This window comes from Carlito syrichta, unplaced genomic scaffold, assembly GCF_000164805.1.
Source record: "Carlito syrichta isolate Samal-C Ts95f unplaced genomic scaffold, Tarsius_syrichta-2.0.1 Scaffold301564, whole genome shotgun sequence".
NCBI lineage: Eukaryota > Metazoa > Chordata > Mammalia > Primates > Tarsiidae > Carlito > Carlito syrichta.
Genome location: NW_007245660.1, coordinates 193,149 through 214,745, shown reverse-complemented (window position 1 = coordinate 214,745; position 21,597 = coordinate 193,149). Strand labels below are relative to the sequence as shown.

Here is a 21,597-nt window from a genome sequence, read left to right as displayed (position 1 = left end):
ATGCCAAAAACTAAAAATACAAATATGATTTCAGAGATTACATGCCATGGAAAATACCTGTAGGCTGATTTCTTTGTAACACGAACTTGCTTGTTATTAAGTTGAGATTATAAATTACTATAATTTATATAATTATATGGATGGGTGTGGTGACTCAGCCTGTAATCCGAACACTTTGGGAGGCTGAGGCAACAGACTTGCCTGAACCTGTGTTCTGAGAACAGTTTGGGCATTTGGTGAGACCTTGTCTCTGCAGTAAATTACAAAAACCAGCCAGGCATGATTGCAAGTGTGTGTAGTTCTAGATACTTGGAAGGCTGAGGCAAAAGGATTGCCTAAGTCCAGCAGGTTGAGGCTGCATTGACCATGAGCATACCACTGCACTTCAGCCTGGGTGAGAAGAGTGAGAATCCAACTCCAAAAATAGTAATAAATTACTATAACTTTTGGCTAAAAGATCTCAGCATGGATGTTGTGGTCCACCTGTGTGTCTTGATATCTGATACCAATTTGTCCCAAATACTTGGGATGCTATGGAGGATGCATTCATTTAGTCTGGGAGATCGATACTGCAAAAAAGTGTGATTATGCCAGGACACCCTAGCCTGGTTCAGAATGAGGCACACCTAGCCAGGCGTACTAGCACACACTCGTAGTTCCAGCTTCTTGGAAGACTGAGGTGGAAGGATCGCCAGATTCCAGCAGATTGAGGCTGTGGTGACTGGTAGCAGCCACTGCACTGCAGTCTGGGTGACAGAGTGGGACTCCAACTCAAAAAAGAAAAAAAAAAAGAATGAGACACACCAAGTGAACAAAACGCAGAACCCAAGGCTTAATCCATGTATTCTGAATCAGAATTTGCATTTTAACAAGATATTCAATTCATTGCTGTACAAATTAAAACTTGACGAGGATCTTTGGACTTACTAGAAGCAGTATATGTAAAACGTATTCTATGTGATATAAGCAGTAATTTAAAATGTACATGCCTGTGTTGGTGTCCATTTTATGCTGTTTCACTCACTAAAATAGAGAGTCTACACTTGTTGAGGGGATTTTATTTCATCCTTTTTCCCCACACTTGATGTATTAGAGGATATTTCTGTGTTATAATTATTTTTTGTTGTATAATAATAGTTGTCTTGTCTGCCGGACCCTGTTCTTTTCACTCTTGCTTTACCTAGAGGCCATGGTGACTTGGTAAATATGTGTTTTTGTTGTTTTCAGGGGTTGTTGTCATTCAAGGATGTGGCCATAGAATTCTCTCCAGAGGAGTGGGCATGCCTAAACTCCCCTCAGCGAATATTGTACAGGACTGTGATGTTAGAGAACCATAGAAACCTGGTTTTTCTAGGTGAGGAAACTTTCAAAACACAATCCCTATTTCATACTAAGGATTTTAAGTCCTTCCTTTGTAGAATGTTTTCTGGGAATTTCTGCTTTGCATGAATGAGTTTCAGATTCCTACAATCAGTGGAAAGTTGGTAATATGTTAACATAGAAAATAATAAATTAATAATGTTTCATTTTGACATGAAGCCTTCTCTATTTTAAATTGACCATTATCCTTCTTTTGCTATATTATTGGTAAGTTCAGAAATTTAATGGCATAGATATCATTGCCCACATCTCATTCCAATTGCTGCCATAAGTTATTGACTCACTAGTAGTGATCTAAGAACTCACAAATTTAAGGCCAGTCATGGTGGCTCAGCCTTGTAGTGCCAGCACTTTAGGAGGCTGAGTTGAGAGGATTGCCAGAGCCCATGGGTTCAAGAATAGCCTGGGCAACTTGGCAAGACTCCATCTCTACACTACATCAAAAAGTTATCTGTGAGTGGTAATGCACACCTGTAGTTCTGGTTACTTGGTAGGCTCAGGGAAAAGAATTACCTGAGCCCAATGGGGGGAGCACTGGGGTGGCTAGGAGCTTTTCACTGCACTCCAGCCTGGGTGACAGAGTAAGACTCCAACTTAGAATAAAAAGAAACCCATAAATTGAAAATTCTATCTAAATGTTCAAAAGATTTCATTGGGAAACCATATTTTGGGGTTAATTATCTAGAGTCTTGTATAATGTGTCCTCTAAAGCCTGGCTCAGGGGCTCAGCCTCTAATCCCATGTGTTTGGGAGGCTGAGGTGAGTGGATTGCCTGAGCCTACAGGTTCGAGACCCGCTTGGGCAGGCGAGACCTCATCTATACAATAAATCAAAAAATTAGCGAGGCGTGGTAGCACGCGCCTCTAGTTCCAGCTTCTCAGGAGCCTGAGGCAGAAGGATTGCTGGAGCCCAGCAGGTCGAGGCTGCGGTGGCCGGGAGCAGCTACTGCACTCCAGTCTGGGCGACAGAGTGAGATTCCAACTAAAAAAAAATTAAAAATAAAATAAAATAATGTGTCCTCTACTGATCAAATACTAGGTTTGTAATCTAAGAACCCCAACAAGCGTCATGTTACTTTTTTCGATTTAAACAGGACTTGCTGTCTCTAAACCAGATCTTATTGCATTTCTGGAACAAAGGAAAGAGCCCTGGGATGTGAAGAGCCATGACACATTAGCCAAACTTCCAGGTAAGTGAGAGTGAATGAAACAGGTCTGCTCCAATGAAAATGGTTTCTTAAAAACCTGGGATTCACCGGGCTCGGTGGCTCAGCCTGTAATCCTGTGCCTTTGGGAGGCTGAGGTGAGTGGATTGCCTGAGCTCATGGGTTCTAGACCCGCCAGGGTAGTGAGACCTCATCTTTACAATAAATCAAAAAATCAGCCGGGCATGGTAGCGCGTGCCTGTAATTCCGGCTACTCGGAAGGCTGAGGTGGAAGGATCACCAGAGCCCAGCAGGTCAAGGCTGCGGTGGCCAGGGGCAGTCATTTCACTCCAGTATGGGCAACAGAGTGAGACTCCAACTCAAAAAACCCCCCAAAAAACCTGGGATTCTTTCTCTTGCTGTCACAAAGGGACATCTTCTATTCCATGTTCTGAAATTCTCCAAAAACTCTGCTTCTTCAATGATCTTTCAAGTTTACAGAGGAAATCAAAATCCACTTAATGGTTTGTTAGAAACTGCATGATCTGATTACCTTTCTGATGCTTTGGAGACGTGCAAGTGTTTGTTTCTTTATTTGGAAATCCATGTCAAACTTTTTTTACTGTTTTCTTTTTGCATCGTGGTTGGAAGTATGTGAGCAGTGATTTTGTTATCTGTTCGAGATTTTTTTTTTTTTTTTGAGTTGGAGTCTCACTCTGTTGCCCAGACTGGAGTGCAGTGGCCACTCCCGGCCACCGCAGCCTCAACATGCTGGGCTCCGGTGATCCTTCCGCCTCAGCCTTCTGAGTAGTCAGAATTACAGGCATGTGCTACCATGCCCGGCTGATTTTTTTGATTTATTGTAGAGATGAGGTCTCACTGCCCTGGTGGGTCTCGAACCCGTGGGCTCAGGCATTCCACTCACCTTAGCCTCCCAAAGGTGCGGGATTACAGGCTGAGCCACTGAGCCCCGCTTGTTTGAGACATTTTAACAACACTCTGGGCACATGTTACATGTTTTCTAATTTATGATTTTCTATACTAGGGAGATTTCCAATGATTTTATTTAAATTCATACTCAATAGTCCTACCCAAATACAAATTATCTCTCTTAATAGATGAAATCCTGATATTTTACTTAAATTTTACTTTATAGTATAGTGTGAGACTGGTAGTTTTTCTTTATATCCAAATATTTAAGTATATTATATCGTGTAGAGACTTGGTAAACATATATTGAACTCTTACATGTTACCTTGTATCTTAATAAGTCTTATTTTATAATTTTCTTTAGTATGAAGTTAGGATTAGCTTCATATATGCATATATTCAAACACATATGTATACATGTCTTTGTGTGATTAGCATCTGATTTTTTATACATAAATAAAAATGTATAACCATATGTTGTAAATAATGTAATAATTTCATATGCCTATACAGTGTGAAATGATGATTACAGTTATATTAATGAACATATCAAGCATCTTAGTTGCCATTTTTATGTTTTGTAAGGAGAACACATAATGTCTTCTATTTTAGCAGACTTTCTCAGCATATGAGACGCCATATTAATGATAAGTCACTATGGTACACACTAGTTCCCTAAGACTCAGTTATAACTCAAATTTTGTAACCATTGAAAAACGTCCATTTTCCCCCTGCAGGCCCTGGTCACCACTATATATTATCTTTCTATATGAGTGCAAAGTTTTTTTATTTCACAGGGGTGAGATCATTCAGGATTTATTTTTCCCAAGTTGGGGTCTCACTCCCGGCTGGAATGCAATGGCATGCTAATGACCACCACAGCCTCATTGCTGGGCTCAGGCAATCATTCCATATCAGCCTTTCAAGTAACTGAAACTACAAGCGTATGCTGCCACACCAAACTTTTTCTTGTATTTGTCATAGACCCGTGGTCTCACCTATGTGCCCAGACTGGTCTTCAGTGCCTGAGCTCAAACAATCCTCTCACTTCAGTCTCCCAATGTGATGGGTTTACAGACTTGAGCCACTGTACCCGTTCTCAGGTAGAATTTGTGTGTGCGTGTGTCTGGCTCATTTCAGTTAGCATAACGTCTTACAATGTCATCCATAACATTAAAATTGCAGGTTTCTTTAAAAAAATTTTTTGGCTGAATCATATGCTATTGTGCATATATGTGTGTGTGTATGTGTGTGTGTGTGTGTACATATTATTTTAATAATCCACACAGATTCCACAAATATTTGGGTTGTTTTTAAGCTTGGCCCTCTTGACAAATGCTGCAATGCCCATAGGGGCTGGAGACTTCTTTTTGATACTGATTTTATTTCTTTTGGCTATATACCCAGAAAGGGATTACTGTGTTATGTGGCAGTTAGTTTTTATTTTTAAAAGAATGTTGATAATGATTTTTATATGACTCTACCAATTTTATTTTTTTATTTTCTATTTTTTTTTATTTTTTTGAGTTGGAGTCTCACTCTGTCACCCAGACTGGAGTGCAGTGGCTGCTCCCAGCCATGGCAGCCTTGACCTGCTGGACTCCGGCTATCCTTCTGCCTCAGCCTTCTGAGTACCAGAATTACAGGCACGTGCTACCATGCCCGGCTGATTTTTTGATTTATTGTAGAGATGAAGTCTCACCAAGTTGCCCAGGCTGGTCTCAAACCCGTGGGATCAGGCAATCCACTCACCTCATCCTCCCAAAGGTGGGGGATTACAGGCTGAGCCACCAAGCCTGGCTGACGCTACCAATTTTAAACTCACCAAGAGTATACAGGATTTCTTTTTCTTCAGATACTTATCAAAAGTTCTCTCTCTTCTGGTTGATATTAGGCATTCCAACAGCTGTGAGACAATATATCATCATTGTGTTTCTTTGAAATTGCCTCTATTGGTGTTGGTCAGTGCCAATTCATATACCTGTTGGCAATTTGTCCTCATTGGAAAATGACAATATAATTTGGGGTTCTTTTTTATTCAAGTGATTATCATTTTCTTTCTTTAACATCTCATCAAGTATATGGTTTGCAGAATTTTTTCTTGCCCTGTAAGCCTTCTTTCTTTTCCCTTTACTCTGCAGAAGTTTTTCAGTTTGATGTCTCCAACTTGTTTATATACATTTTTTATCATAAAAAAATTATTACTAAGACCAATTTCAATATCAAGGATGTTTTCCAAATCCTTTTTATGTTTTTTTGTTTTCCAAATCCTTTTTATGGTTTATGTTTTATAAGCATGTTCTCTGTCACCCGGGCAGTAGTGTGGTGGTTCAAGTATGGGTTTCTACCTTTCATGTGAAAATTTCTCAAACATTTTTGTAATTTGCAGCTCCACAAATTATTGTTCTGTCCTTAATTGAGTCATTTATTCTGATTTTTTCTATGCTTTGGCATACTTTGAATTGGGGTATTTGAAATTCAAAGATATAGATGTCATAATGTTTATGATGTTGATTTGTCTAGATTAATGTAACACCAATCATTAAGTTAGAGATTCTAGGAGACTAATACCTGTTCTTAGGATGCGTCTTCTCTGTAAGTTGGGACAGAAACCAGTCTTTGCATAAACCCTCAAAGGACAGAAATGTGGACTCATACTCCACTCTTCTGTTTATTCCATGAGGAAGAATTCAAGAGTTAGAACATCCCATCTGATTGCATCATGCTGCAATGTAAAGGAAGAGAAATTATGGTGGCAAAATTACTAAACTTTCTCTTCCATGTACCTCATTTTGCCATGTGGATTCTGCAAAGTCTTAACTTTTTTGAGTTCTCACACAGGCAATGGGATAAGTATTTTCTTAAGTACAAATATTTACAGTGGAGTGGAAACCTGTGCTTTGTACGTGCCATCATACTTATGTCCTTACCATGGTATAATATTATGTTTTCTTTTCTTTTTTTTTTTTTTTGAGTTGGAGTCTCATGTCACCCAGACTATAGTGCAGTGGCCGCTCCCAGCCACCACAGCCTTGACCTGCTGGGCTCTGGTAATCCTTCTGCCTCAGCCTTCCATGTAGCTGGAACTACAGGTGTGACCTACAATACCCGACTGAATTTTGATTGACTGTAGAGATGAGGTCTTGCCAAGTTGCCCAGGCAGGTCTTGAACCCGTGGGCTCATGCAATCCACTCAACTCAGCCTCCCAAAGGTATGGTATTACGGGCTGAGCCACCGAGCCTGGTTATGTTTTATTTTCAAAGGATATTCACCTGAGTCTAGCATGTGGAATAATTTTGTTTTTATTTTCATGAATTTCAGCTTTGAATTCTCTTTTATTTTCATGAATTTCTTGAATTTCTTGAATTCTTTTTTATATTCATGAATTTCAGCTGTGAATTCTCATTACACTGTATGCCTTTGGCCAGAGAGCATAGAAACCTCCCTTGCAAAGGTGCCAATGGGAAAATATGGTAAATATGTCCTTAAGAACTTATGCTTACAAAAATCTTGTGTAAATGTGCATGAGGGTGAAGGGCAGTTAGAATGCTCAGTTTCAAATAACACTTACAAATGTAACAAGAGTAGGAAAGACTTTCATCAACACACTAAATTTGCTATCCACCAGAGTATCCACATTTCTGAAATGGTTTCAAACATGAATATGGCAAAACCAATCCTCAAAATGTAGTCAACATCAAAAAAAAGCAGAGGAAATATTCACAATATATGTGGGAAAGTGTTTAAGAAATCATCCTATCTAAATAGACATGAAAGAATTCATAGGGGAGAGAGAGCCTTCAAAGGTGAAAAATGTGGAAAAACACTTAGCTATTACTCATGTCATTCACAACATCAGAAAATTCATTGTGGAGAGAAACTCTATAAATATGTAGAATGAGCCAGGCTCAGTGGTACAGCCTGTAATCCCAGTGCTTTGGGAGGCTGAGGTGAGTGGATTGCCTGAGCCCGCGGGTTCGAGACCTGCCTGGGCAACTTGGTGAGATCTCATCTCTACAATAAATCAAAAAATTAGCCAGGTGTGGTAGTTCCAGCTACTTGGAAGGCTGAGGCAGAAGGATCACCAGAGCCCAGCAGGCCATGGCAGTGGTGATTGGGAGTGGCCACTGTACTCCAGTATGGGTGACAGAATGAGACTCCAACTCAAAAAAATAAAATAAATAAGATAAATAAATGTGAGGAATGTGGCAAAACCTCTAACTCTCATTCACATCTTAATCAACATACAGTGATCCATACTGGAGGGAAACCCTACAAATGTGAAGAGTGTGGCAAAGCCTTTCGCAGTCGTTCACTTCTTACTCGACATACGATGATCCATACTGGAGAGAAACCCTACAAATGTGAAGAATGTGGCAAAGCCTTTCGCATTCGTTCACTTCTTACTCGACATACAATGATCCATACTGGAGAGAAACCCTACAAATGTGAAGAATGTGGCAAAGCCTTTGACATTCATTCACTCCTTACTCAACATACAATGATCCATACTGGGGAGAAACCCTACAAATGTGAAAAATGTGGCAAAGCCTTTCACTCTCGTTCATGTCTTACTCAACATACAGTGATCCATACTGGAATGAAACGCTTCAAATGTGAAGAATGTGGCAAAGCCTTTAGCTCTCGTTCACATCTTACTCAACATACTGTGATCCATACTGGAGAGAAACCCTACAAATGTGAAGAATGTGGCAAAGACTTTCACTTTGTTCAAATTTTATTCAACATACAGTGATCCATACTGGAAAGAAACCCTACAAATGTGAAGAATGTGGCAAAGCCTTTCACATTCGTTTACTCCTTACTCGACATACAATGATCCATACTGGAGAGAAACCCTTCAAATGTGAAGAATGTAACAAAACCTTTCACACTCATTCACATCTTACTCAACATAAGGTGATCCATACTGGACAGAAACCCTACAAGTGTGAAGAATGTGGCAAAACCTTTCACACTCATTCACACCTTAATCGACATAAGGTGATCCATACTGGAGAGAAACCCTACAAGTGTGAAGAATGTGGCAAAGCCTTTCAAGTGCGTTCACTCCTTACTCTACATAATATGATCCATACTGGACAGAAACCCTACAAATGTGAAGAATGTGGCAAAGCCTTTATGTCCCGTTCAGATCTTACTCGACATACAGTGATCCATACTGGAGCGAAACCCTACAAATGTGAAGAATGTGGCAAGGCCTTTCGCTCTCAAGGAGGATTTGCTGGACATAAGACCATTCATACTGGAGAGAAACCCTATAAATGTGCAGAATGTGACAAAACCTTTCAGTTTCTTTCACATCTTACCCATCACACAGTGATCCATACTAGAGTGAAATGCTACAAATGTGAGCAATGTGGCAAAGCCTTTCACTCTCGTTCACTTCTTACTCAACATGCAGTGATTCATACTGGAGAGAAACCCTACAAATGTGAAGAATGTGGCAAAGCCTTTCAGTTTCGTTCACGCCTTACTCGACATATGGTGATTCATACTGGAGAGAAACCCTACAAATGTGAAGAATGTGGCAAAGCCTGTCAAACTCTTTCACGCCTTACTCGACATATGGTGATCCATACTGGAGAGAAAGCCTACAAATGTGAAGAATGTGGCAAAGTCTTTCCAAATCGTTCACGCCTTAGTCGACATACAATGATCCATACTGGAGAGAAACCCTACAAATGTGAAGAATGTGGCAAAGCCTTTCAATCTCGTTCACACCTTACTTCACATAGGGTGATCCATACTGCAGAGAAACCCTACAAATGTGAAGAATGTGGCAAAGCCTTTCAAAGTCGTTCACACCTCAATCGACATACAATGATCCATTCTGGAGAGAAACCCTATAAATGTGAAGAATGTGGCAAAGACTTTCGCTCTCATTCAAACCTTACTCAACATACACTGATCCATAATGGACAGAATCGCTACAAATGTGCAGAATGTGGCAAAGCCTTTACATCTCGTTCATATCTTACTCGACATACAGTGATCCATACTGGAGAGAAACCCTACAAATGTGCAGAATGTGGCAAAGGCTTTGCTTACAACATGAGTCTTATTGAACATCAGCGTATCCATACTGGAGAGAAACCCTACAAATGTGCAGAATGTGGCAAAGCCTTTAAGTCTCATTCAGATCTCACTCGACATACAGTGATCCATACTGGAGAGAAACCCTACAAATGTGTAGAATGTGACAAAGGTTTTGCTCAGAACTCGACTCTTACTGTACATAAGCGTATCCATACTGGAGAGAAACCCTACAAATGTGAGGAATGTGGCAAGGCCTTTCACTTTCACTCTGGATTTTCTCGACATAAGACCATGCATACTGGGGAGAAACCCTACAAATGTGAACAATGTGGCAAAGCCTTTCAGTTTCATTCACGACTTACTCAACATATGATGATCCATACTGGAGAGAAACCCTAGAGATGTGAGGAATGTGGCAAAGCTTTTCACTCTGGAGGAGGATTTTCTGGCTATAAAGACCATCCATACCAGAGTGAAACCCTACAAATGTGCAGGATGTGGCAAATGCTTTACTCAGTACTCGAAGCTTATTGAACATCAGAATATGCATACTGGAGAGAAACCCTACAAATGTGAGGAATGTGGAAAGGCCTTTCACTCTCACTCTGGATTTTCTTGACATGAGACTATGCATACTAGGTAGAAATCCTACAAATGTGAAGAATGTGGCAAAGCCTTTCACTCTCAGTATGGATTTGCTTTACATAAGACCATCCATACTGGGGAAAAACCTACAAATGTGAAGATGTGGCAAGGGCTTTCACTCTCATGTAGGATTTGCTAGACATAAAACCATGTATACTAGGGAGAAATCATACAAATGTAAAGAATGTGGCCAGCCAGGCTTGGTGGCTCAGCCTGTAATCCCATGCCTTTGGGAGGCTGAGGTGAGTGGATTGCCTGAGCCCACAAGTTCGAGACCTGCCTGGGTAGTGAGACCTCATCTCTACAATAAAATCAAAAAATCAGCCGGACGTGGTAGTGCACGCCTGTAATTCTGGCTACTTGGAAGGCTGAAGCGGAAGGATCACCAGAGTCCAGCAGGTTGAGACTGTGGTGGCCAGGAGCGGCCACTGCACTCCAGTCTGGGTGACAGAGTGAGACTCCAACTCAAAAAAAAAAAAGGAAAAAGAATGTGGCCAAGCCTTTTGCTCCCATTCAAAGCTTGCTGGACATATCAAGATGCATATACTGAGAGGAAAACATAAGTGTGAAGAATTGGAAATGACTTTTGCTCTCACAATGGATTTGGAAGACATGAGAGGATACATACTAGCTGGGCTCGGTGGTTCAGCCTGTAATCCCACACGTTTGGGAGGCTGAGGTGAGTGGATTGCCTGAGCCCGTGGGTTCAAGACCCACCTGGGTGGCGAGACCTCATCTCTACAATAAATAAAAAAAAAAATCAGCCGGACGTGGTAGTGCATGCCTGTAATTCCGGCTACTCAGAAGGCTGAGGCAGAAGGATCGCCGGAGCCCAGCAGATCGAGGCTGCAGTGGCCGGGAGTGGCCACTGCATTCCAGTCAGGGTGACAGAGTGAGACTCCAACTCAAAAAAAAAAAAAAAATTAGCCAGGCATGGTAGTGCATGCCTGTAGTTCCAGCTCCTTGGAAGTTTGAGGCAGAAGGATCACCAGAGCCCAGCCGGTTGAGGCTGCAGTGACCAGGAGCAGCCACTGCACTGTAGTCTGGGCAACAGTGAGACTCCAACTTAAAAACAAAAGAAGATCCATACTACTGAGAAACCTTACAAATGTAAAAAGTGTGGCAAAGTTTTTCACACTCTTAAAGGATTTGCTGGACACAAGACCATCCATAGTGGAGAGAAATCCTACAAACATGATGAATGTGGCAAAGCCATTTGCTCTCAAATGATTTGCTATACATATGAGGTGCCATACTGGAGAGAAACTCTACAAATGCAAAGAATGTGGCAAGCTAGGCTTGGTGGCTCAGACTGTAATCCCAGCACTTTGGGAGGCTGAGGTGAGGGGATTGCCTGAATCCACGGGTTCAAGACCTGCCTGGGCAACTTGGCAAGACCTCATCTCTACAATAAATCAAAAAATTAGCCGGGCATGGTAGTGTGTGCCTGTAGTTCTAGCTACTTGGAAGGCTGAGGAAGAAGGATCGCCGGAGCCCAGCAGGTCGTGGCTGCTGTAGCCAGGAGCAGCCACTGCCCTCCAGTCTTGGTGACAGAGTGAGACTCAAACAAACAAAGAAAAGAGTGGTAAAGTTTTTTTTATCTCACAAAGTGTTTATTGAACAGTAGTCCATTGATACTGAGAAAAACCCTACAAATGTGAAAAATGTGACATAGCCATTCACTCTCACAACGGATTTGCTGAACATATAATTATCCATACTGGAGAGAAACTCTACAAATGTGAAAAACATAGTAAGCCCTTTGCTCTCATATACAACTAGGTGGACGCATGAGAATCCATACTGAGATGAAACTATATAAATGAGAGGAATGAGCCAGGCTCTGTGGTTCAGCCTGTAATCCCACATCTTGGGAGTCTGAGGTGAGTGAATTGCCTGAGCCCGTGGGTTCGAGACCCGCCTGGGCAACTTGGCAAGACGTCATCTCTACAATAAGTCAAAAATTAGCCGGACATGATAGCGAGTACCTGTAGTTCCAGCTACTTGGAAGGCTGAGGCGGAAGGATCACCAGAGCCCAGCAGGTCGAGGCCACTCCCGGCCACTGCACTACAATCTGGGTGACAGAGTGAGACTCCAACTCAAAAACAATAAAATAAAATAAAAAAATAAATGAGAGGAATGAGATAAAGCCTTTAGCTCTTATTCCATATTTGGTTGACATGTGAGCATCTATATTTAGGGATTCCCTATAGATGGGTAGCATGGGGTAAACCTTTTCACTGTTATTCCCAGTTTTCTCAACATCAAACAATTTATACTCTAATTTTTCAGTATCTCTAATGACTGGGAAATCATATATCCTATTATAAAGAATAGAGACATGAGAAATTCACAGACGTAAAGAGTACCATTATCTTTACTCAAACCACAGTTCTTTTGAATGTACAAATGTAAAACATGTCTAAAGACATTAACCAGTCAAAACTTTGATATTAGACTGTGCATTGTAGAGACTCTAAAAATGTAAAGAATGTGGACTGCTTTTGTTCAAAATATATGCCATTGGAAATACTAGGGTATTCAGACTGAAAACTTTACAGATGCAATTTATAGGGAAGCCTATTTACTGAAAGGTCAAGTTGAAATAAATATCAAATATTGAGTAGCATTAGAAGATGGTTTTTTTGTTTGTTTTTTAGGAAAGCATAAGTATATTCTCTGCATAATTTTGGTTTTACATGGACAGAATTTGAGAATATTTTGAAAAACAAACAATATTGATGTAACTCAACTCACATGATGCTATGTCTTCATTTGTCGAATTATGTAAAGGCATGGGGTCAGTTGTTGGTACATCAGAGCTATGAAATGTCTTTTTATAAAAGATCACCAGCACTCATCTCATGTTTTTTTAATGGAGGATGAAGAGCACTGATATATAATCTCCTTTAAAAAATCAAAGTGAAGAAGGGTTTTTTTGGCTCACATTGAGCATTATTGTAAGTTTGGAATGAAGTGATTGCTCAGGATAACATTTTTCTTTGGAAATAAATGACAAAGAATCATTGAGAGATTTACAAATCTATTGTTTTACTACTTACATGCAAATGAGAAATGAGACCAGAACATTAATATCTTGATGCATCTTCATCCTATCAATACTTACAAGCCATAAGTGTAATTTGATATAATTTAAAGAAATACTTTCATAGACATCAGAGCAAAGATAATTGCTCTCTAAAAATGTATAAGTTTATGTTTGGTAAATAATCAGATTCAGTTTTTAAAACTGAAGAAAGCTGTTCGCACATGGATCACACTATCAGAAGAACAGTAATGCTTGAATATTTGTAATCTGGTTTTGCATACAGTGAAATTTGAAGGTTTATTTAGGCTATAAAAATTTGTTTATTTTAATGAACAGAATTGTTTATAGAGTATTAACATTTGTTGTCCACACAATAAATTGATATTACCATAACTGTTAATCTATTCTATCTTACCCAAGATTGTAGGTATATGATGACCATATACTATTGAGTAACTTATGGAAGGATGTTTCTAGTGATACTTTTTTTTTTTTGAGTTGGAGTCTCACTCTATCACCTAGACTGGAGTGCAGTGGCCGCTCCTGACCACCGCAGCCTTGACCTACTGGGCTCCGGCGATCCTTCCGCCTCAGCCTTCCAAGTAGCCGGAACTATAGGCATGCACTACCACGCCCGGCTGTTTTTTTGATTTATTGTAGAGATGAGATGTCGCTGCCCAGGCAGTTCTCAAACCCACGGGCTCAGGCAATCCAAAGGTGCGGGATTATAGGCTGAGCCACCGAGCCCGGCTTGATCCTTTTTTTTATAGGTCAGATCTTCTTTCTTTTTTTATGTTATATGTCACTCTGATTATCGTAATGAAGATTATACAGGAGTATACTTGTAAGACCTAACTTTCTGAATCCTGACTATTGTAAAAACTTACACATTAGGTTGGATTTTGGTTATGATGCCCAGGCTGGAATACAGTGGAAAATCCATGGTTACTGCAGCCTCAATGTAATGGTATCAGGCCATCGTTCTCCTTTAGCCTCCTGAGTTGCTGGTGTCACAAACATTTGCCATCATGCCCAGCCAACTATTGGATTCATTTTTAAAAGAAGGTCTCACCAAGTTGCTCAGGCAGGTCTGGAAGCCCTAGACTAAGGCAGTCTGCTGTACTTTGCCTCCCAAAGTGCTGGAATTATAGGCATGAGTTACCATCCCCAGTCAGTCTCTTGTTTCCTTTCTAGTCATCTGGCACCGTGTGGGAAGCACTTGTCCCCTCAATTCATCTGCCTCTAACTCCTGTAGTATGGGTTCTGGCATATCTTCAACATTTATATCTTGATGCCCTTCCCTTTCCACTGTTTTACCATAAATAAAATGATTCTTTGTAATTTCCATGATTCACTCTGGAGAGACCAAATGCTTGTATGGAAAAATTAACATTGCATGGTGTGTGAAACAGTATCTCGCAACACTTTCATTAATCACCTGGAAGCAGGAAGTTGTCACAAAATTATTGACTGATACACTTTGTGTCATAGCTAATTTTATGCTGTTATGAGTTAATACTGCATCTTTATTTATGCATTTCCCAACTGCTGATGGTGCTATGTATACCCTGTAAGTGCTTATAAACTTATACAAGATAAAGATATAGATTTGTATATCTTTATGATGGTAAAGGTCAAAATAGACAAGAACATACTTCTACCTGATGTCCTCATGACATTTTTAAAGTATCCCATTTCTTTTAAATGATCACAAATTGTCAAAAAAGAAATTCCATTGTAGTTGTTGAAAAAACATGGACCTATGCAGGTCAAACCCATGTTCTTCATGGACTAACAGTACAGTGAGAAAAAAAGATGTGGAAATAACAAGACAGTATAATCTTGACTAACCCTATTTAGAAAACAGCCAAGCCAACATAATTATGAATATAATACAACAACATAAAATGTATGAGACAAGTATAAAATTAGATTGAATTTATAACAGTACTATTGTGTGGAAATATTCTCAAATTATATAAATTATATACTCAAAGTTATATACACAAATTATATACTCAAAGTGTCAAAGTCCAAATGAACAAATTATGGTTAAACTTCTACATAAATGGTGACGAGTTTAAAATATGAAACATTTTACAAACATTTTATGTAGTGGTTTGAGTAAAATATGTGAAAAATTTTTTTAAAAAGCTCATATCCAAAGATTTGATGATATATCAGTTTGTACAATAACCAGACATAAATTCCTAAATTTGGAATTAATGTGTGTCAAAAATAGAAAAATAAAACAGTATTAAAAGCAATATTAGTCAAACTGCGTGACACCACAAAAGAAAACACCTAAAAGCAGTGAAGGCCAAGGCATGGTGACTCAAGACTGTATTCCCAATACTTTGTGTGGCTGAAGTGGGAGAAGGTCTTGAACCCAGAGGTTTTAGAGCAGCATGGCCACTCATACCCATAAAAAATAACAAAAAATTGTTCATTGTGGTAGTGCATGTTGTCCCATGGTACTCGGGTTTCTTAGGGGAAATGCCTGAACCCATAGGTTGTGCCATAATCATACCACTAAACTCTAACCTGGGTGGCAGAGAGATGGCACTCAAAAATGTGTGTATATAAATTCTAAATAGAAATATATGAATGAATATAAATTAAAATTACAAAACAAAACTACACTAAAAGCACTAAGGGTATTTCCAAAACTTGTTTTCTTGAAAACAGTGAAACTAGTATTAACAGTGGATATAAAATATTATTAAAGGTAGAATTGGATATGGTTAAAGAATAGGAAAAAAGAAATATTTTCCAGATAAAATACCGGAGTGGTTTGATTACCAATGGCAGCCTCTAGAAAGCATATTTTAAGAAGACAAAATCATATGAAGAAATAATGGAAGTGAAAGAGTAAAGGACATAATGAAGGAGAATCAACTTGTGGACACTGAGTTACAGACACCGTGTCAATGGCAACGTCGGATTTTAAAATATTTAGATAGAAGTGTAGTTTCACCCAATTTATTTAAATATAACAGAATTCTGTGCTTCCTAAATAATAAATTGAAGAATCATCTAGTTTTTAGAACATTATCCATCACTGACTTAGTATGTGATTGGTCTTCCATTGCATATAACATTGGCTACTCTTTTGTCAGATCTCACTTGTAATTAAGGACTTACTGTGCTTAGGACACTGACTCCAAGACTCTGAACAGTCTGAAGGGCTGGGTCATCTCTGCCTAACATGGGTGAGGAAGATCTGCAAGAAGCAAGCACACTGGAAGACAAAATCTATCCACATGTGTAATCTTCAGTCTCCAGTGAGAAACAGCAAGACCACTACTTCTCTTCCACCACTGTGGATTGATTGTATAGTGCATTTACATATATGTCTTATTCTCCTTTTAAACTTTGTATTCCCTTGATTTCACAATCTTTTTAAAAAGTCACTATCACACTGCTTTACTTTCCTAGTCCTTATTATGTACAATATTATCCTATTTTTTTCAGATTTTTATCAATTTTAAATTTAAATGTTCTTTTGTGCAAAAAGTTTTCTCAAGAACAAAAATAGCTGGTATCTATGTCATTATCAGGCTCAATTGATAAACTGATTACAGGATATCAACTTTGTGATACCATTTAAACTTTCTTCCCAAAATGTATTTTTATTACTTTTATTTCTACTGTTTTTCATGTTTTAGAAATATTATATACTACTTCCTTATCCGTTAATTTTTAAATGTATAATTCTTTTCTAAATGTGTCACAATTATCATTTTAATCTGTTAACATGATCATATGACTTTCTCATTGATTCTGTTAATGTGACTAATTATATTGATGGATTCCCAAATGCTGAGTCTCCTATTCTTTCCTGACATAAAGGGAAATTGATCATGATGTAATGTTGCAAAGTGCTGACACAATGTTTCTAATAATTTTTACATTTCTAATCAAATGTGATTTTTCTACAAAGAATGGATATGAAATACTTAGTATGGAATAGAAATTGTTGACATTGTCCTCATACTGGAAAACCAGGTTTTGTATTCTCTTCTATTTCTTTTTCTTTTTTTCTATTATTTTTATTTTAAAATGTAGGGAACAGTTTAGGGTACATGTAAAGTTTGGGTACCTTTGTTGATATTATGTCCTTCCACTCCCATGGCTGTGTCGCAATACTGTTAGTCACTTTCTTATAGTATTCTGAATAATGTTCAAGGTCAAATTATGAGCGAGTACACATAGTACTCAGATCTTTGTTATGTGATACATCACTGAGAATTTATCCTTTTTTTCACCCAAGTGTGAGTATACAGTACTCTTGTGGTCACCGAAGCCTCAACCTGCTGGGCTCAGGTGATCCTTCCACCTCAGCCTAGCAGGTAGCGAGAACTACAGGCACATGTCACCAAGCCTGGCTAATTTTATTTTTTTAATTCATTGTAGAGAGTTCTTGTAAACTTGCCTAGGGTGGTTTACCCCTGGCCTCAGTCAGTCTTCACATTTCCACCTGCCAAAGTGTTGGTATTATAAGCAAGACCCACCATGCCTGACTCCCTCACTTATATTATAGACTCAAAATCCATCCAAGGTCCTGAGAAGTGAATAGTCCTGTTTTCTTGGTTTTCTTTTTTATTATTCAGAGTATCCCTCTGTCATCCAGGCTGGGGTGCAGTGGCACTTTAATTATCACCACAGTCCTGACCTGCTGGTTTCAGGTGATTCTTCCACCTGAGACTTCCAAGTAGTAAGAACTACAGGCATGTACAACTACCTCAGGCTAATTTTGGTTTTGTTAGAGAGATGAGTTCTTACCAAGTTACCCAGGCTGATTTCGAATTTGTGGGCTCCCAAAGAGCTGGGATTATAGGCATGAGCCACTGCATCCAGCTATGTGGGCCATTTTTACCAACTCTAGTAAGTATTACTTGCTCCATAAGTTTTCTTTTATCAGCACATGCACTTAATATTGAGTGCATTTGTAGAAAATAATCTGAGAGACTGGGCTCAGTGTCTCAGCCTGTATTCCAGCATTTTGGGAGCCCAAGGTGAGTGGATTGCCTGAGCTCGTGGGTTTGAGAACAGCCCAGGCAATTTGGCGAGACCTCAAAAAATTAGCCACCTGTGTTAGTACATCTCTAGTTCCAGCAACTTGGAAGGCTGAGTTGGAAGGATCGCCTGAGCCCAGCAGGTCAAAAGCTGGTGACCTGAGAGTGCCACTGCACTCCAATCTGGGTAACAGAGTGAGACTGTGACTCAAAAAAAGAAATTAAAATGGTGTCAGTACTCCACAAGAAATTGTAGAAAAAAAGAAAATGGAAGGTTCTCATTTTTACTTGTCAGATAAGCTGAGATAATCCCAAGTTCTGTCACTTGGCAGATGTTGATAAAATATTTCTTTTGGGCCAGAAGCATTGACATCACTGGTGAGTGTGTTAGCAGTGCAGAAAGTCAGAGCATGAATAGCTAGCTTCTCATGGTTATCATTCCAGTTCTTTAGGAAGCTGAGGCAGAAGGATGTATTGAGCACAAGAGTTTGAGACCACCTAGGAAATATAGCCAGCCATCATCTCTACCACATATCAAAAAACTTAGCCTGGTGTGTTTGTGCATTTGAGTACACCCAGTCACTCAGGAGGCTGAGCAGAGTGGATCTGTTCAGCCAAGAAAGTAGAGGTTGTAGTAAGCTGTGATTAAGGAACTGCACCCCAGAAACAATGACAGCAACCCAAACTTAAAAAAAAGAAAAGTATCTCATGTTTTACCCCAGATCCCCTGAATCAGATTTGCTTTTTGACACTTCATTTCCATGTTGTACACATTAAAATGCGCAGGGTTCCTTTTAACTCTTAGTTTTTTATCTGAGCAATATATACTACTTATCCTGTGTGATGGAAATACAGTCCTCCAAAATGTGTACACCTGTGTTTGTGCCTAAATTTTATATTGTATCATTCAAGAAAGTATATTATCTGCACTATCTCAATGAATCCTATTTCATTCCATTTCCTCAGATTCAAAGAATACATTATAGAATATTTCTGTGTCAAAAATTATCCAGTATTTCCATTGTCATAAAAGTTAGAATGTTTTCACTCTCATTTCTCCTGCAGTTAACACTTTTGCCCATGGCCACTTGGTAAGTATGTCTTGTTGTTTTCAGAGTATGTTGACATTCGGGGATGTGACCATGGAATTCTCTACAGAAAAGGGAAAATGCCAGATTATATCCAGTGAGGAGATATTAGAAAACTATAAAAATGTGGTTTACTTGTCTGAGGAAAACCTCCACACACAGTATTTATTGCATACTAAAAATTTCATATATTTTTCTTATAGAAAAATCACATTCTAATATAAATGTAAGGATTATTTGAAACATTGTCAGCACATTAGGACATCACATTATGATCAAGTGCCCTTTGTGCCAGGATAAAATGAGATTCCGCTTTCAAGAATCCATCAATACTATTAGTTACATTAATAGAATCAACAGGGGGCTGGGCATGGTGGCTCAAGCCTATAATGCCAGCAATATGGGAAACCAAGGTGGGAGGATTGTCTGACCTCAGGGACTGGAAACCAACCTAGGCAACTTTTGTGAGACTTTCTTTATACAATATATCAAAAAATAAACAAGGTGTGGTAGTGTGCGTCTGCATTTCAAGCTACTTGGAAGACTGAAGCAAAAAGATCACCTTAGCCCAGCAGATTGGGGCTGCATTGGCTGTGAGCATACCACCATACTCCAGCCTGGGCAACAAAGTGAGACTCTAACTCAAAAAAAGGAATTAAAAAAGTTATATTATTGTTGGGAGCCAGCCACGAAGGCCCACTGAGCATTAGGGATCAGGAAGGGCCGTTGACCCCGAGACCACTAGGATGTGTTTGGGAGCTATTGACCCCATTTTCTCCCCCTTTCTACACAGCACTAACCAGATTAAGCTCCTGTGAGCTCAAAACCTAAACACTCTGAGACTGGGATGAACACAAGCTAACTTTAGAAGCTCATTGCTCCCATTCTTCCACAAACTGCAGTTTTTGGCTTTCACAAAACTTACAATTCAAACTTGGGTCACATCTAAAAGCCTTAGTATTGGTCACAGGCCTCTGGGTCATGATCCTATAAATGTGAATAATGTGGCAAAGACTTTCACTCTCATTGAAACCTTTCTCCACAAACACTAATCCATAATAGACAGAAACTCTAGAAATGGGAAGTATGTGGCAAAGCTTTTCAGTCTCAAGGGCAATTTGCTGTACATAAGACCATCCATACTGGACAGAAACCCTACAAACGTGCAGAATGTGGCAAAGCTTTTAACTCTCATTCACATCTTACTTGACATACAGTGATCCATACTGGAGAGAAACCCTGCAAAAATGCGGAATGTGGCAAAAGCTTTACTGAGGACTCGAATCTTATTGAACATCAGCGTATCCATACTGGAGAGAAACCCTACAAATGTGAGGAATGTGGCAAGGTCTTCACTTTCACTCTGGATTTTCTCAACATAAGACCATGCATTCTGAGGAGAAACCCTATAAATGTGAGGAATGTGGCAAAGCTTTTTGCTTTTGAGGAGTATTTGCTGGCTATAAGACCATCCATACAGGAGTGAATCCCTATACATGTGCAGAATGTGGTAAAGGCTTTACTCAGTACTCAAAGCTTATTGAACATCAGAATTCCCATACTGGAGAGAAACCCTACAAATGTGAGGAATATAGCAAAGCCTTTTATTCTCACTTTGGATTTTTTCAACGTAACACCATGCATACGGGGGAGAAATCCTACAAATGTGAATAATGTGGCAAAGCCTTTTGCTCCCATTCATAGCTTGCTGGATATATCAAGGTGCATAGTGGAGAGAAACCCTACAAATTTGAGGAATGTGGCAAAGTCTTTCACTCTCACTATGGATTTGCTTTACATAAGACCATCCATGCCTGAGCCCACAGGTTCGAGAACTGCCTGGGTAGACAAGACTTCATCTCTATGATAAATCAAAAAATTAGCCGGGCATGGTAGCACTCACCTGTAGTTCCAGCTACTTGGAAGGCTGAGCAGAAGGATCACCGGAGCCCAGCAGGTTGAGGCTGTGGTGGCTGGAAGCACCCATTGCACTCCAGTCTGGGCAACAAAGTGAGACTCCAACTCAAAAAAAAAAAACCATCCATACTGGGGGGAAAAAACCTACAAATATGAAGATGTGGCAAGGCCTTTCACTCATGTAGGATTTGTTAGACATAAAAACAGTGTATACTTGGGAGAAATCCTACAAATGTGAAGAATGTGGCCAAGCCTTTTGCTCCCATTCAAAGCTTGCTGGACATATTAAGGTGCATACTGGAGAGGAACCATATGTGTGAAAAATGTGGAAATGCCTTTTGTTCTCACAATGGATTCGTTGGAC

General features: G+C 39.5%; 1 protein-coding gene across 1 annotated transcript; it reads left to right on the top strand.

Annotated features, from left to right (window-relative positions):
* Window positions 1-1,119: 1,119 nt before the first annotated feature.
* On the top strand, window positions 1,120-20,990 carry LOC103257145 (zinc finger protein 208-like). Its single transcript, XM_021710811.1, is given in 7 exon segments — window positions 1,120-1,354; window positions 2,474-2,569; window positions 6,848-6,969; window positions 7,642-8,184; window positions 8,187-9,987; window positions 20,534-20,659; window positions 20,764-20,990. Coding segments are annotated over 7 exon segments (3,063 nt in total). The 5' UTR covers window positions 1,120-1,206.
* Window positions 20,991-21,597: the final 607 nt, after the last annotated feature.